General features: G+C 47.3%; 1 protein-coding gene across 1 annotated transcript in view; it reads right to left on the bottom strand.

Annotated features, from left to right (window-relative positions):
* pkhd1l1.1 (PKHD1 like 1, tandem duplicate 1) overlaps window positions 1-20,104 on the bottom strand; it is a 76,834-nt gene that overhangs the window by 35,126 nt on the left and 21,604 nt on the right. The window contains exons 20-39 of the mRNA XM_085790543.1: window positions 19,917-20,066; window positions 19,327-19,451; window positions 19,061-19,233; window positions 18,295-18,494; window positions 16,603-16,735; window positions 15,042-15,196; window positions 14,122-14,244; window positions 13,751-13,856; window positions 12,438-12,539; window positions 12,169-12,333; window positions 10,203-10,324; window positions 9,925-10,057; window positions 8,651-8,843; window positions 5,197-5,339; window positions 4,969-5,073; window positions 4,567-4,752; window positions 4,094-4,267; window positions 3,791-3,996; window positions 1,337-2,318; window positions 309-557 (exon numbers count right to left, since the gene is read on the bottom strand). Of these exons, the coding sequence (XP_085646669.1) occupies window positions 309-557; window positions 1,337-2,318; window positions 3,791-3,996; window positions 4,094-4,267; window positions 4,567-4,752; window positions 4,969-5,073; window positions 5,197-5,339; window positions 8,651-8,843; window positions 9,925-10,057; window positions 10,203-10,324; window positions 12,169-12,333; window positions 12,438-12,539; window positions 13,751-13,856; window positions 14,122-14,244; window positions 15,042-15,196; window positions 16,603-16,735; window positions 18,295-18,494; window positions 19,061-19,233; window positions 19,327-19,451; window positions 19,917-20,066 (3,925 nt within the window). The remainder of the gene's footprint in view (window positions 1-308; window positions 558-1,336; window positions 2,319-3,790; window positions 3,997-4,093; window positions 4,268-4,566; window positions 4,753-4,968; window positions 5,074-5,196; window positions 5,340-8,650; window positions 8,844-9,924; window positions 10,058-10,202; window positions 10,325-12,168; window positions 12,334-12,437; window positions 12,540-13,750; window positions 13,857-14,121; window positions 14,245-15,041; window positions 15,197-16,602; window positions 16,736-18,294; window positions 18,495-19,060; window positions 19,234-19,326; window positions 19,452-19,916; window positions 20,067-20,104) is intronic.

The following is a 20,104-nucleotide window of genomic DNA, read 5'->3' as shown; positions in this document are numbered from 1 at the left end:
GGTTAAAAAAAAAGCCCCCAAAATATATATAAAAAATAAATAAATAAAATAAAATAAAAATAAAAAAAATTATAAAATAAAATAAAATAGAAAAAAAAATTAAAAATGAAATAAAATAGTAAAAAATATATATATGTATTTCTGGTTTTTGCTTCAAAATTTTGTCCAATGGGGTCTGTGGTCTAATTTGTGTAAATTTTGGGTCCTTGATATAAAGAAGTTTGCTATGTGATACAATGAACAGTTTACCACCTAAAAAGCAGTTTACCCACTACTACAAAACATCAGACCACACCGCTGCGCCTCACCCTGGTTGGGCTGCACGCCGCTCAGTGTCAGCTCGTAGGAGAACCAGGCGTCGGAGCGGGCGCGACCTTTGACCCCGTGCAGCAGCTCCACCCGGTAGGCGCCGCCCGCATTGTCCCCCGCCGTGCACCGCACCTCGGTGTCCGACACCGACGACACGGCGCAGGACGCCCCGTTCATGGAGACGGAGATCAGCTGAGGGTCGGAGCCGAACCCGGAGCCCGTCACCGTGACGACCGCGCCACTCGGCCCTGTGGGAAAAAAAAACGATGAGGAAAGTTTAAGGAGAGACTTTATTTAACCCTCCTGTTGTCCTGCTGGGTCAAGGAAGGAAGGATGAAGGGAAGGAAGAAAGGAAGGAAGGACAAAGGGAAAGATGGGAGGAAAGAAGGAAGGGAAAAAGGAAGGAAAGATATAAGGAGGGAGGGAACAGATTGGGCCAACTGGGTCAAAAAGGAAGAAAGGAAGGAAGGAAGAAAGGGAGGGAATAAAGGATTGTGGAGGAAGGAAAGACAAAGGGTAAGATGGGAGGAAAGAAGGAAGGGAAAGAAGGAAGGAAACAAAGATGGAGGGAGGGAACAGATCAGGTCAATTGGATCAAAAGAGGAAGGAAGAAGAAGTAAGGACGAAGGGAAGGAAGAAAGGAAGGAAGGAAGGAAGGCAGGAAGGACAAAGGAAAAGATGGGAGGAAAGAAGGAAGGGAAAAAGGAAGGAAAAATAGAAGGAGGGATGGAACAGATTGGGTCAACTGGGTCAAAAAGGAAGGAAGGAAGGAAGGAAGGAAGGGAAAAAGGATTGTGGACAGAAGGAAGGGAAAAAGGAAGGAAAGAAAGATGGAGGGAGGGAGGGAGGGAACAGATTCGTTCAAGGAAGAAGAAGGAAGGAAGAAGAAGGTAGGAAGAAGAAGGAAGGAAGAAGGAAAAGAAAGAAAGAAGGAAGGAAGGGAGGGAAAAAGGAAAGAAAGAAAGATGGAAGGAAGGAACAGATTCGTTCAAGGAAGGAAGAAGAAGGAAGGTAATGACATCCTTACCGGTGGCGGGGCTGACTGCGGTGATGACCGGCGTGTGCTCGGCGCTGTAGGTGAAGTTGAGTGCCGGGTACTGGACGTTGAAGACGGTGACGCTGACGCTCTCCGTGCCCTCGGCGTGCGGCGGCGTCAGGCATCGAACCCGGCCCGGGGTCACGTCCTGCAGGTCGCAGCGCTCGCCGCCCACGGTGACGCTGGTGTTCCCCGGAGCGAAGCCGTTCCCCGTCAGGACGAGCGGCGTTCCCCCGGCCAGGCTGCCGGCGCCGGGGCTGGTTAGCGCCGCCTGCGCCCGGCTGGTCAGCGTCGCCGCGCCGGACGCCAGACCGTTGCTCCTGACGACGACGGTCACCGGGTGGTCGCCGGCGGGCAGAGCGTCGACGATCACGGTGACATTGCCGTCGGTTACGTTGGCGACCCGCAGCTCGATGCCGCCGGCGAACACGGCCACGTCGTCGACGCTGGACCCGAAGCCCGAGCCGGAGATGGTGACGGTGGCGTTGCCGCTGACGACGGCGGGGGAGACGGCGGCGACGGACGGCGTGATGGACGACGAGTAGGTGAAGGAGCAGCTGGACCGACAGGAGCTCTGGACCCGCCCCCACTGGAAGACGACGTCGCCCGAGCGCGGCGCGGACGGGGCGGAGTCACAGACGACGTGGGTGTAGTTGACGGACACGGCGGCGCAGGGAACGCCGGCCGCCGCCACCAGACCCTCCGAGGAGGAGAAGCCCGAGCCGCGGACGTGGAGCCGCGTGAGGCCGGTGGCGCTGCCGACGGCCGGCGCCACCGAGTCGACCACGGGCAGGACCACGAAGCGGCGGCCCAGCTCGTCGGCCACGGCGATGACGGCGCTGCCCAGGTTGTTGATCCTGACGGCCACCGGGTGGGCCACGCCCACGGGGAGCTCGCTGTCGGCGCCGAGGCGACAGGTGATGTCAGAGGTGGAGCTGTTGATCACATGACACGCGACATCTCCCACCGTCACCTAAAGGATGACACACAGAGGTTAATATTAATAACACAACAGAGTATTAGGGCCACATTGAGAAAAACAAAAACAAAACAAAACAAAACAAAACACAGACTTCGAGAATAAAGTCGTAAATTTACGAGAATAAAGTCGTACATTTACGAGAATAAAGTCGTACATTTACGAGAATAAAGTCGTACATTTCCTACGAGAAAAAAGTCATAAGATTACTAGAATAAAGTCGGAAATTTCCTACGAGAAAAAAGTTGTAAATTTCCTACGAGAAACAAGTCATAAGATTACGAGAATAAAGTTGTAAATTGACGAGAATAAAGTTGTAAATTTACAAGAATAAAGTTGTAAATTTACGAGAATAAAGTAATACATTTACGAGAATAAAGTTGTAAATTTCCTACGAGAAAAAAAGTCATAAGATTACATGAATAAAGTTGTAAATTGACGAGAAAAAAGTCAAAAGATTACGAGAAAAAAGTCGTAAATTTACAAGAATAAAGTCATAAATTTATGAGAATAAAGTCGTACATTTCATATGAGAAAAAAGTCCTAACATGAGGCGAGAATAAAGTCGTAAATTTACGAGAATAAAGTTGTAAATTTCCTACGAGAAAAAAGTCATAAGATTACGAGAATAAAGTTGTAAATTTCCTACGAGAAAAAAGTCATAACATTAGGCGAGAACGTCGTAAATTTACGAGAATAAAGTTATAAATTTCCTGCGAGAAAAAAGTCATAAGATTACGAGAATAAAGTCGTAACTTTACGAGAACAAAGTCGTAACTTTACTAGAATAAAGTCATACATTTACGAGAATAAAGTCGTACATTTCCTACGAGAAAAAAGTAATAAGATTACAAGAATAAAGTCATAAATTTACGAGAATAAAGTCATACATTTCATCTGAGAAAAAAGTCATAACATTAGGCGAGAATAAAGTCGTAAATTTACGAGAATAAAGTTGTAAATTTCCTACAAGAAAAAAGTCATAAGATTACGAGAATAAAGTCGTAAATTTACGAGAATAAAGTCGTACATTTACAAGAAAAAAGTCATAAGATTACGAGAATAAAGTCGTACATTTACAAGAATAAAGTTGTACATTTCCTACGAGAAAAAAGTCATAAGATTATGAGAATAAAGTCGTACATTTCATCTGAGAAAAAAGTCATAACATTAGGCGATAACATAAGTTGTAAATTTACGAGAATAAAGGCGTACATTTACGAGAATAAAGTCGTAAATTTACGAGAATAAAGTCGTACATTTCCTACGAGAAAAAAGTCATAAGATTACGAGAATAAAGTCGTAAATTTACGAGAATAAAGTCGTACATTTCATCTGAGAAAAAAGTCATAACATTAGGCGAGAACAAAGTCGTAAATTTACAAGAATAAAGTCATAAATTTATCAAACGGGTCATAGCGACCGTATAAAACTGTAAACTAGTTTTAATGATTAAACTCTTGGACCTCGACGGCGCAGGCGAGGTCACTGAGGCCGTGGCCGCGGATGTGCAGCAGCGTGTGGTAGGAGCCCTGGTTGGGGGAGATGGAGGTGACGGTCGGGGTGGAGCAGGAGGAGGAGCTGAAGGAGACGCCGTCTGACGTCTGATTGGTGCCCGGACACTGAGGGGAGGCGACGCATGGCTCAGTCGCCCTGACAACACGGCGGGAACCTGAAGGCAACACGAGGTCGTTCAGTTCATTTAGACGTGTCAAGTCATGTCATTGTTTTGTGTCGAGTCATGTTGTTGTTGTCGTGTGGTGTCGTACCTCCGCTCACGTATCGCGCCTCCACGCCGCCCACGCTGACCGACACCCGGCTGCTCCTCTCGGCGCGGCGCTGAACCCTCACGACGCCCTGAAGCAGCTTCGCCTTGGAGTCGTCGATGAAGCCGCTGCTGTAGTAAAACACACCGGGGGAGGTGAAGCGATACCTGAAGGAGCCTGACAGGGAGAGAGAGACAGTATGACATCATCACTTCATGACATCATCACGTCATGACATCATCAAGTCATGACATCATCACGTCATGACATCATCACGTCATGACATCATCACGTCATGACATCATCACATCATGCAGCTTTTCATCATCGCACGTCACAGAAATGAGATGAACCAGGAATAAATGATCCAAATGAAGCTGCACCATGATGCTTCGTGAAGTTGTTTTTATTAGTTTGATTGTGTTTTCCCGTGCTGTCATCACCAGGTAACCATGGTAACCTCCGTGGCGTCCTACCTGTGTCGGTCTTGGCGTCGCCGCTGGAGAACGCTCCGCCCTCGTACTCGGTGCCGCTCGGGCTGGAGACGCTGAACACCCGGTAGCCGACGGTCTGGAAGGGCGGAGCCTCCCAACGCCACATCACCGTGTCTCCGACGGCGACCGTGAGGGAGGCGGGGCTCCAGGCGTAGCCCCGCCCATAAACTGAAACACAAAACAGGTGTGAAAGTTAGAGCATCACACCCACACACACACACACACACACACACAGGAAACTGGTCGAACTGGTTTCACTCCGGTCTCGGCCTCAGGCGACAGTTTACTGTGTGAACGGATCCTCGTTCTGTTGTCGTGGGTTTCAGGTTTTGATTGACAGCACAAAGGAGGAGGAGGATGAGGAGGCGTGAGCGGTGAACGTACCTCGGTGCGAGCCGTCGTTAGTGACGACGTGCGTCTGCTCCTCCGACTGCATCACACACTGCAGCTCGCGCTCCGAGGCGTCCGTCACCTCACACACAGCTTCACCTGTCACACACACACACATGAGGTCATATAGAATATTTGCATCATGACGACGCAGCAGCTGATTTTCATGTGACATTAGAATCACGCTGCTGATTGCTGCCATGGCGACGGGCGGGTACTGACCGACAGACACTCTGTTGTCCGACGCGTTGGCGCTGAAGCCGGCGCCGGACACGGTGAGCCGGGTTCCTCCCATCAGAGAGCCGACCAGAGGAGAGACGCCGTAGAACTCCAGGACGACCTCGATGCTGCCGTTCACACCGTTGCTAGGAGACAGGGACACAGTTGGGGACACAATAAAGTGAGGGACCAGTCTGGGGACACGATAAAGCGAGGGACCAGTTGGGGACACAATAAAGCGAGGGACCAGTCTGGGGACACGATAAAGCGAGGGACCGGTTGAGGACACAATAAAGCGAGGGACCAGTTGGGACCAGTTGGGGACACAATGAAGCGAGGGACCAGTTGGGACCAGTTGGGACCAGTTGGGGACACAATAAAGCGGGGGACCAGTTGGGGACATAATGAAGCGAGGGACCAGTTGGGGACATAATGAAGTGAGGGACCAGTTGGGACCAGTTGGGGACACAATAAAGCCAGGGACCAGTTGGGGACACAATAAAGCGAGGGACCAGTTGGGACCAGTTGGGGACACAATAAAGCCAGGGACCAGTTGGGGACACAATAAAGCGAGGGACCAGTTGGGACCAGTTGGGGACATAATGAAGCGAGGGCCCAGTTGGGGACACAATAAAGCGAGGGACCAGTTGGGACCATAGACTGTAAAAAGAATGGACGTAGCGTCCGTGACGTCACCCATTGGTTTGGGGGAGTCTGTTTTGTGCCGCTACTACGGGGGTTTGAGCCGCGCCATGTTGGATTCTACTTGCCATATTTGGAGCGGTGCGGCCGTTGGCCGGCCGAGAGCCCGCCCACTGGCCTCGTAGCAGCGGTCTCCGGACCTGTCACTCAACGGTTCTGCGCCCTAATTGGCCAGAACTTTAAACCTAATAACAGTAAAACGGTAGAGTTTAAAAAAAATTCACCCCCCTCAGAGTGTGTGCGGGGGTAGAAACTATCGGTTGAGACCAAAAAAATGAAATGTACCAGGCTGTAAATATGTTTTTTAAAGCTGTAAAATCGGCTATTTTAACATGGGGCTCAATTGGAGTTGCTCCCTTCTGGAGCCAGCCCCCAGCGACAGCCCAGGGGATTGCAGCTTTTTGAACGCGGAAGTGAGCTTCACTTCTCAGACCGACAACTGCCCCCTTGGTTGGGACCAGTTGGGGACACAATAAAGCGAGGGACCAGTTGGGACCAGTTGGGGACACAATAAAGTGAGGGACCAGTTGGGACCAGTTGGGGACACAATAAAGCGAGGGACCAGTTGGGGACACAATAAAGCGAGGGACCAGTTGGGACCAGTTGGGGACATAATGAAGCGAGGAACCAGTTGGGGACACAATAAAGCGAGGGACCAGTTGGGACCAGTTGGGGACACAATAAAGCGAGGGACCAGTTGGGGACACAATAAAGCGAGGGACCAGTTGGGACCAGTTGGGGACATAATGAAGCGAGGGCCCAGTTGGGGACACAATAAAGCGAGGGACCAGTTGGGACCAGTTGGGGACACAATAAAGCGAGGGACCAGTTGGGGACACAATAAAGCAAGGGACCAGTTGGGGACACAATAAAGTGAGGGACCAGTTGGGACCAGTTGGGAACACAATAAAGCGAGGGACCAGTTGGAACCAGTTGGGGACACAATAAAGCGAGGGACCAGTTGGGGACACAATAAAGCGAGGGACCAGTTGGGACCAGTTGGGGACACAATAAAGCGAGGGACCAGTTGGGACCAGTTGGGGACACAATAAAGTGAGGGACCAGTTGGGGACACAATAAAGTGAGGGACCAGTCGGGGACACAATGAAGCGAGGGACCAGTCTGGGGACACGATAAAGCGAGGGACCAGTTGGGGACACAATAAAGCGAGGGACCAGTTGGGGACACAATAAAGCGAGGGACCAGTTGGGACCAGTTGGGGACATAATGAAGCGAGGGCCCAGTTGGGGACACAATAAAGCGAGGGACCAGTTGGGACCAGTTGGGGACACAATAAAGCGAGGGACCAGTTGGGGACACAATAAAGCGAGGGACCAGTTGGGGACACAATAAAGTGAGGGACCAGTTGGGACCAGTTGGGAACACAATAAAGCGAGGGACCAGTTGGAACCAGTTGGGGACACAATAAAGTGAGGGACCAGTTGGGACCAGTTGGGAACACAATAAAGCGAGGGACCAGTTGGAACCAGTTGGGGACACAATAAAGTGAGGGACCAGTTGGGGACACAATAAAGCGAGGGACCAGTTGGGGACACAATAAAGCGAGGGACCAGTTGGGACCAGTTGGGGACACAATAAAGCGAGGGACCAGTTGGGACCAGTTGGGGACACAATAAAGTGAGGGACCAGTTGGGGACACAATAAAGTGAGGGACCAGTCGGGGACACAATGAAGCGAGGGACCAGTCTGGGGACACGATAAAGCGAGGGACCAGTTGGGGACACGATAAAGCGAGGGACCAGTTGGGGACACGATAAAGCGAGGGACCAGTTGGGGACACAATGAAGCGAGGGACCAGTTGGGGACACAATAAAGTGAGGGACCAGTTGGGACCAGTTGGGAACACAATAAAGCGAGGGACCAGTTGGAACCAGTTGGGGACACAATGAAGCGAGGGACCAGTTGGGGACACAATAAAGTGAGGGACCAGTTGGAACCAGTTGGGGACACAATAAAGCGAGGGACCAGTTGGAACCAGTTGGGGACACAATAAAGCGAGGGACCAGTTGGAACCAGTTGGGGACACAATAAAGCGAGGGACCAGTTGGAACCAGTTGGGGACACAATGAAGCGATGGACCGGTTGGGGACACAATAAAGCGAGGGACCAGTTGGGGACACAATAAAGCGAGGGACCAGTTGGGGACACAATAAAGTGAGGGACCAGTTGGGACCAGTTGGGAACACAATAAAGCGAGGGACCAGTTGGGGACACAATAAAGTGAGGGACCAGTTGGGACCAGTTGGGAACACAATAAAGCGAGGGACCAGTTGGAACCAGTTGGGGACACAATAAAGCGAGGGACCAGTTGGAACCAGTTGGGGACACAATGAAGCGATGGACCGGTTGGGGACACAATAAAGCGAGGGACCAGTTGGGACCAGTTGGGGACACAATGAAGCGAGGGACCAGTTGGGGACACAATAAAGCGAGGGACCAGTTGGGACCGGTTGGGGACACAATAAAGCGAGGGACCAGTTGGGACCGGTTGGGGACACAATAAAGCGAGGGACCAGTTGGGACCAGTTGGGGACACAATGAAGCGAGGGACCAGTTGGGGACACAATAAAGCGAGGGACCAGTTGGGACCAGTTGGGGACACAATGAAACACGCCCATAAAAGGTTGAAAAACTTATAGAAACAGTTCATTGATTGAAAAACCACAGAGGCTCAGGGAGGTTGTGTAATGTCGTGTGTGTGTGTGTGTGATGATGTCATGGAGCAGACCGGTACCTGATCTGGGAGAAGCCGTTGTTTCCCACCTGGACGTCCACGCGGTGGCGTCCCGGCGGCAGCACGGGGAGGACACAGCTGATGTTGGTGTCCGTCCACTCCTCGATGACGCAGCTGGCTCCGCCCACCAGCACCACGCTGCCGTTGCCCCGCGCCCCCAGGTTGGCGCCCTGCACGGTGAGGAGGCGTCGCCCTGGAGACGGAGACAGAGCTCATCAGGTGTCACGGTAACGAGCAGGTGTCTCTGGAAGCTTCTGTGTTGTTGCTATAATTAGCAGCTGTCGTGCTAACGTCTCCTTAGCTCAGATTATAAAGCTTCAGCAACAAAGAAAACTTGAAAGTCGACATTTTATAGACGATGGAAAAACAAAACTAATGAGACGTCAGAGTTAACCACTTTATTTTTGACACTTGTCCCCTGTGTTTATCTCAGACTGTCCTGTCTGAGTCAGACTGAGGGACAGTGAACGCATCACACAGGGTGGAGCTGTGGTTTGCACTATTGCCGCAACTAACGATTATTTTCATTATCGATTAATCTGTAGATTATTTAAACGATTAAACGATTAGTTCTTTGGTCAATAAAATGTTAAAAAATGTAGAAAAACATCAATCAGTGTTTCTCAAACCACCAGACAACGTCCTCAAATGTCTTGTTTTGTCCACAAACCAAAGAGAGACTCAGTTTATTGTCATAAAGGAACAAAGAAACCAGAAATATTCACAGTTAAGAAGCTGAAATCAGAGAATTTTGACTTTTTTTCTTTAATAAGTTTATTAGATTATCAGAATAGTTGACGATTAATTTAATAATCGATTATTGTTCGATTAATTGTTGCAGCTCTAGTTTGCACTGTCACCTCGCAGCAAGAAGGTTCTGGGTTCGATCCCGCCACAGACATATAAACATACAGCTGCATGATCCCAATACAGTAGCTATATTAGAATATGATGGATGCTCAACAACACACGACTTATGGGTTATAAGAGAAAGCACAACGAATGTAGCATTTAAGAAACAGCTAAAATGATGCTGTATGACAGATGCTGTATCTGTCATAAAGTGCTAATTTGATGTGCTATATTGATGATACACTTTAGTGAATCTCAAATAGCACTTTACAACATTTATTGTCCGATAAATGCACTTTAATATCTCACCACGCTCGTTCCTTCCGGCTGATGCAACCTTTGTGTGATGTGTTCATTTTGTTTGTATGTTGATGTTGAATTTGCATTTGAGTCCCCAAATCCCAGCCTGTCAGTGAACTCACCGCTGACCGTGGTGGCGTTGGGGCTGATGGCCGAGATCAGAGGAGTGAGGTCGTCGTCGTAGGTGAAGGAGCTGCTGGATGTCTGGCTCATGTTCCCCACTGTCACCGCCACCGCCACCGAGCCGGCAGCGCCCTGACGTCACACACACACACACACACACACACACACACACGATGAGGCGTTCAAGGTCTCATCATCACATAAATCTATTTATTTGTTTATTTCTCTATCTACGGAGCTTCTAGGTGGGTGGGTCCGGTGGCGGTGTGTGACTTACCGGCGGCGTCCTGCAGCGCAGCTCGCTGTCGGAGGCCCAGACCACGGAGCACTGCCCCTCCCCCACAACGACCGAGGAGTTGGGGCTGAAGCCGGAGCCGCTGAGCGTCAGCAGAGTTCCTCCTGCGTGCGTTTACACGGGTTTATTAATGTCTTCATCTCGTCTTTATTTGAAATATGTCACATCGTCTAAATCAGGATTTATTAACTGTGTCTGTTTCAGATCTGAACCAGTAAATATGAACTAAGAGACATTTGTATGTTTTACAAAAACAAAGGCACGGACAATCAATTAAAGGAGTCGATCAATGGAATCATTTAGAAATAGAAACGAACACACACTTAATAGATTCAAAAACGTATTTAAAAACAATATTATAACAAATATAAAACCGAATTATGAACACCAGTGTGCTCGTAAACTGCCGACATTGACTGACAGTACATTTGTTTTGTTTTGTTTTTGATTTTTATACTTGATTACGATTAGAATTATTGGTTTTTGTTTATTTATGTTTAAATGATATGTGTATTGTTGTTTATTGATGTGTGTACTTGATTCTACAAGTTAAAAAAATAGACCGAAATAAACTCAGTCAACTCGGTCAGTTTCATAGTAATGTCATGTTTTTCATGTAAGGGATAATGCCCGACGAGGTGTCCATTATCAGAAATTAATGGACGACGCGGAGGCGTGAACCGTCACTTACGAGATAAATACATATTAAATCAATTACTTATAATTTAATGTTGTTTTTACCGTTAAAATCACACGTCTTTAAGCGGCTGAGCCGAGCGGACTATTTAATAACACTCGTCGGCGATAAAAAAAAAAAAAAAAGAAAAAAAAGAGGGACCCGCTGTGACCGCAGCGTAACGTTACAGCCAGTGACTCTGCCACAGCCTGATAGTTGATCAGTAAAGGGAGGTGATGTGACGGCTCAAATGTTACGTGACACAAAGTATTATTTCAGACGGCCAGTGCACTTCTTACCGCTTGTGTGTTTACAGACTCCAGTGCCGTGATGCACTGAAAAAAAGTTGTTATGGTCCGAGTGTCCGTTGCCGTGGTTACTAACAAGCGTTTGAGCCAGCGCAGTAATATTTAGAACATAATCAGGCTATTTTACCGGAACATCTTTATAGGTGTCCATTATCACTTTTTAATGGACACCCAGCAGCCAATCAGAATCGAGGATTCACCCAGACCATGGTATAAAAAGGTAATATATTACAGGTGCTTTTCATGCTTTGAATATTTTGGGAAAGGACAGAAAATTTGTTGCAATTGACCGATATTTCTGGGCTAATTCTAGACATTATGGTGCAATTAATTGTTATTTAGGTAACACTTTACAATAAGGTACACAAGATTAGAGTAGTTACTGAGGAACTAAGGTACACAAAGTAGTTACTCATTTTGACATCTCACTTTAGGGTACAAAAAGGGTAACTAATGATTAAAGCAGAAGTAAGCGATCCGGTGGTTTTGGCTAACTTCCTGTCAGCAGATGGAGTTAGCAGTCCCCGCCCTCGTCCCTACGTCACCACATTCACGCGCATCCCTTGGCTGCACACACAGAGAGGACTGCCCCTTCATGCCGTTCTCTCTCCTCATTGGATAAAGGTTGTAGGATACAAGGAAAGTTTTCTCCTCGGCTCAGAGCAGAGCAGAGTGACTGACAGACCCGTGTTTCAGACCAAACACTCTATGTAAGTGAAGATATAACTATTTAAGACTTATATTAACACAAATATTCCGCTTACTTCTGCTTTAAGTTATAGTTAGTTCCTCATTAGTTCCTCAGTAACTACTCTAATTTTGTGTAGCTTATTAAATTCTTGACATTATCACATAATTAAGGGCCGCTAATGAAAGAGTTACCAACTAAACTAATAGCAACTATATAACAACATGAATTAACTCTGTGTGTGTGTGTGTGTGTGTGTGTGTGTGTGTGTCGGACCTGCGATGCTGCCCGCCAGCGGGGAGAAGGAGGAGACGATGAGCTGGTAGGTGAAGAGCGGCGGCCGGCCGTCGGCGTAGCGAGCGCGGCCCAGAGACGGGAAGCTGACCCAGACGGGGGCGGGGCCGGCGCTGGAGCTGCCCAGCCTGCACACCTGGCTGGTTGCTACGGCGACCGACCAGGTGAGAGAGAGAGAGAGAGAGAGGCTCGTTAGTGACGTTCATCACCCGGTTTGTTAACGAGCTGCAGAGTTCAGACCCGTCACTCACCTGTCACCTGCTCCACGACACACCTGACTCCGCCCACCAGGATGGAGGCGTGGCCACCGCCGAAGCCCCGCCCACTGACGGTGAGGAGAGAACCAGCTGAACCTGAGGAGGAGGAGGAGGAGGAGAGGGAGGAGGGGGAGGAGGAGGAGCAGGAGGAGGAAGGAGAGGAGGAAGAAAGAGGAGGAGGAAGGAGAGGAGGAGGAGGAAGGAGGAGGGGGAGGAGGAAGAAGAGGAGGAGGAGGGAGGGGAGAAGGAGGAGGAGGAAGAGGAGGAGGAAGAGGGAGGAGGAGGAGGAGAAGGAGGGAACGAGAGGGAGGAGAGGAAGAAGAGGAGGAAGCAGGAGGAGGAGGAGGGGGAGGAAGGAGAAAGGAGAGGAGGAAGAAAAGGAGGAGGAGGAAGGAGAGGAGAAGTGAGAGGAAGAGGAAGAGGAGGAGGAGGGAGGAGGAGGAGGAGGAGGAGGATAGGAGGAGGAGGAGGGAGGAGGAAAAGAGGAAGAAGAGGAGAGGGAGGAGGAAGAGGAGAAGGAGGAGGAAGAGGGGGAACGAGAGGGAGGAGAGGAAGAAGAGGAGGAAGCAGGAAGAGGAGGAGGAGGAAGGAGGAGAGGGAAGAGGAGGAGGAGGAGGAGGAGGAGGAGGAGAAGGAAGGGGAAGAGGGGGAGGGAGCAGGAGGGGGAGGAAGAAGAGGAGGAGGAAAGGAGGAAGGAGAGGGAGGAGGAGGAAGAGGAGGAGGAGAAGTGAGAGGAAGAGGAGGAGGAGGAGGAAGAGGAGGAGGAAGGAGGGGGAGGAGGAGGAAGAAGAGGAGGAGGAGGAGGGAGGAGGAAAAGAGGAAGAAGAGGAGAGGGAGGAGGAAGAGGAGAAGGAAGGGGAAGAGGGGGAGGGAGCAGGAGGGGGAGGAAGGAGGAGGAAGAGGAAGGAGAGGAGGAAGGAGAGGGAGGAGGAAGAAGAAGAGGATATGAGGAAGAGGAGGGAGGAGGAAAAGAGGAAGAAGAGGAGAGGGAGGAGGAGGAAGGAGGAGAAAGGCGGAGGAGGAGAGGAGAAGAAGAGGAGGAGGAGGAAGAGGAAGGAGGAAGAGAAAGGAGGAGAAAGGAAGAGGAGCACAAATGTTTAATAATAATCGATCAATAACCAATAATAGTTCATGTCAGAGCAGATGATGAAGATATTTTCTTCATTCAAATCATTTAGATTCATAATTTAAGAGTGAATGTTTCAGTGTTTTCTGCTTCTGCTTCTTCTATTCTCCACAGCAAGTTCATCATGGTGCAATGATTGATTGATCTGATTGATCCGTGTATTGATTATCCATCTCTTCACCTTGCGTGGGGCTGATCTCCGTCACCTCGGGCGTCTGCTCCTCGCTCCAGTCGAAGCCGCAGTCTCCGGAGCAGCGCGAGGGAATCCCGTTGATGTGAACCTCCACCTGCGGAGCGACGAGCACATGACACACGACACATGAGACTCTGAGCAGGAAGTGAAGTCACAGCTGCAGGACTCAGTCACCACGGTAACAATGGAGTCAGACAGGAGGACAATAGCAGGTGTCAGTCACAGAGAGAGGGTCGACCTGTGATTGGATTCCTGCCTGGAGGACGGACACACACACACACACACACACACGCGGAGAGTAGCTCCACGAGAAGACGAAGATCCTGAAACCTGAAACACCGGGAATCTGGTCCTCCTACCTGAGGTCTGGTTTCCCACACACGGAGGAAATCTCCCGTCAGGCCTCGGAGCAGCAGACCGCCCTTCTTCCTCTCATTGACGAAAACCACCGCGTTGCCCCCGACGACCGAGGAGCTGTCCACCTGGGAGAACAGGAAGTCAGAGTTAAGTTTATATTATACATATTTTCGATTCCCTTTAATCACTTCAAGCATATTCTCATGGACTTGATGCACTCTGAGTGAACAAGAACTTTATGAAACCGTGGTTTTTTGAATCACTGCTTTATGTTTAGGTAAAGAAAGAAAGAAAGAAAGAAAGAAAGAAAGAACGAGCAAAAGAAAGACAGAAAGAAAGAACGAAAGAAAGACATGAAGAACAAAAAAAAGGAAAGAACAAAAGAAAGAAAGAAAGAACAAAAGAAAAGAAAGGAAATAAGGAAGGAAAGAAAGAAAAAAAGAAAGAACGAAAGAAAGGAAGAGCGAAAGAAAGAAAGAACGAATGAACGAAAAGAAAGGAAAGAACAAAAGAAAGAATGAAAGGAAGAACGAAAGAACAAAAGGAAGTAAGAAAGAATGAACAAACGAAAAGAAAGGAAAGAGGGAAAGAAAGAAAAAAGAAAGAAGGAAAGAAAGGAAGAATGAAAGAAAGAACGAATGAACGAAAAGAAAGAAAAGAACAAAAGAAAGAATGAAAGGAGGAACGAAAGAAAGAACGAAAAAAAGGAAAGAACGAGAGAAAAAAGGAAGAACGAACAAACGAAAGAAAGAAAGAAAGAAAGAAAGAAAGAAAGAAAGAAAGAAAGAACCAAAGAAATAAAGAAAGAAAGAAAGAAAGAACGAAAGAAAGAAAGGAAAGAAGAGAAAGAAAGAAAGAAAGAAAGAAAGAAAGAAAGAAAGAAAGAAAGAAAGAAAGAAAGACAGAGAGAAGGGGGTCTGACCTGGATGAGGGGCTGGTCTCCGGGCCTCGTCAGCCACTCCACCCTCCACTTGGGGCGTCTGCAGGTTCCCTGGGCCGAGACTCGGATCTGGCCCATCCCCTGGATCCCCTCCAGGGAGAACCGCAGGTCCTCCTCACTGATGTCCACGGACAGACCTGAGGACACATCTCACTTTAATTAGACTAAACTAAACTAAACTCAACTCAACTCAACTAAACTAAACTAAACCGACAGACAGACCTGAGGACACACGTCAGGTTCACATCTTTAATTAGACTAGACTAAACCAAACTAAACTCAACTAAACCCAACTAAACTAAACTAAACTAAACTAAACTAAACCGACAGACAGACCTGAGGACACACGTCAGGTTCACATCTCACTTTAATTAAACTAAACTAAACTAAACTAAACTCAACTCAACTAAAACTAAACTAAACCCAACCCAACTACCAACCCAAACTAAACTAAACTAAACTAAAACTAAACCCAACCCAACTACTAAACTAAACCAAACCAACCCAACCCAACTAAACTAAACTAAACTAAACTAAACTAAACTAAACTAAACTAAACTAAACTAAAACTAAAACTAAAACTTAAACTAAACTAAACTAAACCCAACTCAACCCAACTCAACTCAACTCAACTCAACTTACTAAATCAGCAGGTGATCATATACTAATTCTCCCCACTGTACATAGGTTAACATCAGCCTCCGTCACCACGGTAACAGACAGGGCCGGCCCCTGGCATAAACACTCTATGCGGTTGTTTAGGGCCACAGCCGTTAGGTGAGGGGCCACATGATCAGAAAGGTACCGGGGTTCATCAAGTCATTTAAACATCCTGAGGTCTGCATGTGCAGCTATGAGCTTTATATGTAATTTGAAGTCAATATTCAGCTTCTTTATCTCACATTTGAGACATTTGGTGAAAATAGAACGGCAGAATGACAACATTTGTGCTCAAAAAGTAATCTTACAAAGTTTCATTTTAGACTTGTTTTCTACACTTATCTATTACTGTATTCATATCCTATTTCAAGCACCAAAACAGTTCATTCTCATGACTGAAGCTGTGTTTTCACAAGGGATTGGAAATTTTTCAAAAAGCAGACCTCAAATTTCCAGCATTTGGCCTAAATTATTTCTTTATACAGTGTTCTAGGAGTGTGCTTACAGCGGAGGTTCTAATATTTAGACATAAAACACTTGAGTATTGTTACATCTGCAAGTATCTTAAAAAGATAAATTTAAGAAAATATGTAAAAGTCGAGAAAATTGCCTCAAACCTCAGAAGGGATAAACACGTCTGTATTCAGTTTTAACCAGTGATTTGGTGTTTGCGCTTAGAGTGCAGGGCCACAAACAAAAATCTTGTTTAGGGGGCCACCAAAATCCTAGGGCCGGCCCTGGTAACAGTGCAGTGAGGGGGTGGAGCCAGAGTGTAACCTTCTGGTCGATGGTTATCTATGATATCACATCATCACCGCCGCCGCCGCCTCAGATAAAAGAGTTGTTCCGATGCAAATGTTGCTGTCGCCGTGGGCAACGTTACCTTCAGCTCGGCCGCCGTAGATCTCCACATCAAAGGTGCCGTTCAGAGGGGGCGTGGCTCTGTGGGGCCGCGTCACCGTGACGTTGGTCGCCCCGGACATGAACTCGGTGGCGTCCTCGCTGCTTTTAGACGTCTGTGACATCACAGGAGAGAGAGAAAGAGAGGTCATTAGGAATGAATGAATAAAGTTTCCAGCTCTCCGTCTCTCTTTTTTTTTTTAACAACTTTATTATTGCTTTACAAAATACACAAACAGTGCATAAAACCATATGATGAGCATCATATTAATAACAATTGGATAACAAATAGACGTGACAATAAAATAAATACATACATAAATAGAAATAAATAATAGTACAAAAAATAAAAAATAAAAAGGAGAAGAAAAAAGTAAGATAGATAACACCAGGGGATATGAGCAATGGAAATTAAATTGAATTAAAGATATTAAAGTGGAAGCACAGATTTATAGTTTTGATAGCTTTCTTGTTATTAGCAGAGGAAACTGACTTGAAATACACCTCCAGTTCTTTCATGAAAACACAAAAAATGGGTTTTACTTTGGCAAATTTACACTTTAAATTGAGATTAATTAAAAAATATTCTTTTTCAGCTGGAGCGTCACTCTTTATAAATCCAAAAAGGACATTTTGCAAGAGGAGCTCAAAATCACAGCAGATATTATCTAAAATGAATCTACAAATATCTTGCCACAGTTTACGGGTATATTCACATTTCCAAAACAGATGAATAACAGTCTCAGTATGGGAGTCGCAAAAGGCACACTTCAGATCTAGGTCAACAAATTTGAATTTGATAAAGAAGGATTTAACCGGGTAACATCTATGAATAATTTTAAATGACACAGATTTTTTCCCAACATAAGTTATTTACACGACTATTCCAGTGACAGAGAGATCACGTTTTCTTTCCTGTTCTCTTAGTCAAATGATGCGTTCGCTGGCGGTCGGGACACGAGACTCACACAGCGTCACCGCGGCGCCTGATTTAAATCTCTTCCTCAGTTTATCAGTTCATCACCTGACGGCTGCTTCCTCTGACTATTCAACATCCACACTGTGTGGACGATCACAGGTTCGATTCCTGATATTCCTGATCACTAAAAACACATTTAGAAAATAATGAAGTGTCAGATTTGAGTTTCTTGGTCCTGAATGACAGGATAAACCTGAACCAAGGGGGCAGTTGTCGGTCTGAGAAGTGAAGCTCACTTCCGCGTTCAAAAAACTGCAATCCCCTCTTCTTCCTCTGGGGGCTGGTGTCAGAAAGCAGCATTCCCCATAGACCCCCATGTTAAAATCACCCACTTTACATCCTCAATAAACATGATCAAAGCCTGGTGTCAGCACGTTTTTTGGTCTCAATCGATAGTTTCTACCCCCGCACACACTCTGAGGGGGGTGATTTTTTTTTAACTCTACCGTTTTACTGTTATTAGGTTTAAAATTCTGGCCAATTAGGGCGCGGAAACGTTGAGTGACAGGTCCGAAGACAGGCTGCTACGAGACCAGTGGGCGGGTTCTTGGCCGGCCAATCCAACATGCCACTGTTCAGGCCGCCATATTGGAGTCACAAAAACGACTCCCCAAAACCAATGGGTGACGTCACGGGTGCTACGTCCATATTTTTCACTCAACACCACGCCTGTCTGTGCAGGAACGGGTCAGTTACCTGCAGGAAGGCGACTCTGAGCAGCGGGAAGTCGAAGGCGCAGTCCGCCGGCGTGGCTCTGATCCGGTAGCTGACCTGAGGAGCGGCGGTAACGTTAGCGTCTCTGCTAACGTTACCGCTAGCGTCTCTGGTGACGTTGAACGACTCGAAGAAGCGACCGGAGCGCTCGAAGGGCGGCGGCCTCCTCCTGAGAGGAACAGCTGACAGACGGAAACACAACAACAACAGATTCAACACAAAGAAAGAACTGTTTTTACACTTACTTACAGACTAAGGAACACACTGCAGAAACTTAAACATCTTACCAAGAATATTTGTCTTATTTCTAGTAAAAATTTCATTTCTTGTCAAAACAAATCTCATTATACCTAAAATAAGACTCATCACATAAAAAAGTAGCTTGTTTTTAAGACATTTTTAACTTTTTTCAAACATATTTTCACTTGAAATAAGTAGAAAAATCTGACAGTGGAGAAAGTTTTCTTTCTTATTACAAGCACAAAAAACTTGCTTTCACTGGCAGATTTTTCTACTTATTTCAAGTGAAAATTAGTTTGAAACAAGTGAAAATTATCTAAAAACAAGTTCATTTTTAGGTGACGAGTCTTGTTTTAAGTGGAAAGAGATTAGTTTAGACTAGAAATGAGACATTTTGACAAGAAATAAGACAAATATTCTTGGAAAGATTTTGAGTTTTTGCCATGCAGATTTTATTTTGTTTTACATGTTCAAAGTAAATATCAGTCATGTTATATTCGTCTTCTACCTCGTTCGTCGCTGGTGGTCGCTCTCTTCCCGATGTGGACGGCGTCCACGTAGAAGTCGCCGGCGTCGCCAGCGGAGGCGTCTCTGTACAGGAGGAACTGCAGCAGCTGGTACTTGCTGCCGATGTAGTCGGTCTGCAGGAGGCTCTGCAGGTCCAGACACTTGTAGCTCCAGCTGTGGAGGAGACAGAGACAGAGACAGATGTGAGGACGTGTGCTGCTCCCAGATGTTCCAGATGTTACCCATCAGCTGCTCGTCTCCACCGACCTGGAGCTCCGTGTGAACACCGTGCTGATCTGGGCCGTCTCTGTCTTGGTTTTGCCGTCGGTGTTGCGGTACGTGAACTTCATCCCGACTTGGTCCTTCAGTGTCCCGCGGTAGGCGAAGCAAAGCTGGAGGACAGAGACGGGTCAGGGGTCAGGACGGGTCGGGGGCAACAAAGGTTTTAATGACATGGTGTTTATTAAAGAGCAACTAAACCCCTAAACCACTTTTTTCTGCTGAAAACAAATGTATTTGGGTATGAAGTAGTGTTGTTGAATGGGAATCGTTGGTGCCGGCCGGTGCTAACGAGCCGCTAACGGCTCCGGCGTCCGCTCCTAGTAGTGTCCATGCTACTAGTGCTGTCAGAGTCGCTCGTTAGTAGCTCGTTAGCGCTATATCATGTGTGTTTATTACTTTTTTTTCCTCCTTTGTGTGATTTTGCGGGTGTGAATGCAGCGCAGGGGGGAGGGGGGATCGGAGAGTGCTCCTGGAGTCCCGCCCATAATCAAGGCATTTTTTGAATTTCCAGCTTAGAGCACGTCATCCAAAACTGAGGGGTTTAGTTGCTCTTTAATGAGGTAAAGTCTGGTCACCGTGGAGTGCTGGTCCAGGGACACGGCTCCGTACGACTTCCCCGACTCCGACTTGAAGCCGTCCTTGAAGAGAAGCTGAGGGTTCTTCAGAGACCAGCGGCCGCAGAACGCAGAGTGATTCACAGCTGTTCCCTTCTCTCCTCCGTCAAACTGGGGAGAGACGACAGGACAACCAGAGTCAGAGGCTC

This window comes from Trachurus japonicus, chromosome 11, assembly GCF_045865225.1.
Source record: "Trachurus japonicus isolate A0001 chromosome 11, Traja_1.0".
NCBI classification, from domain to species: Eukaryota; Metazoa; Chordata; class Actinopteri; order Carangiformes; family Carangidae; genus Trachurus; species Trachurus japonicus.
The sequence above is the reverse complement of the archived record's forward strand: the minus strand, read 5'-3'. Positions and strand labels throughout refer to the sequence as shown.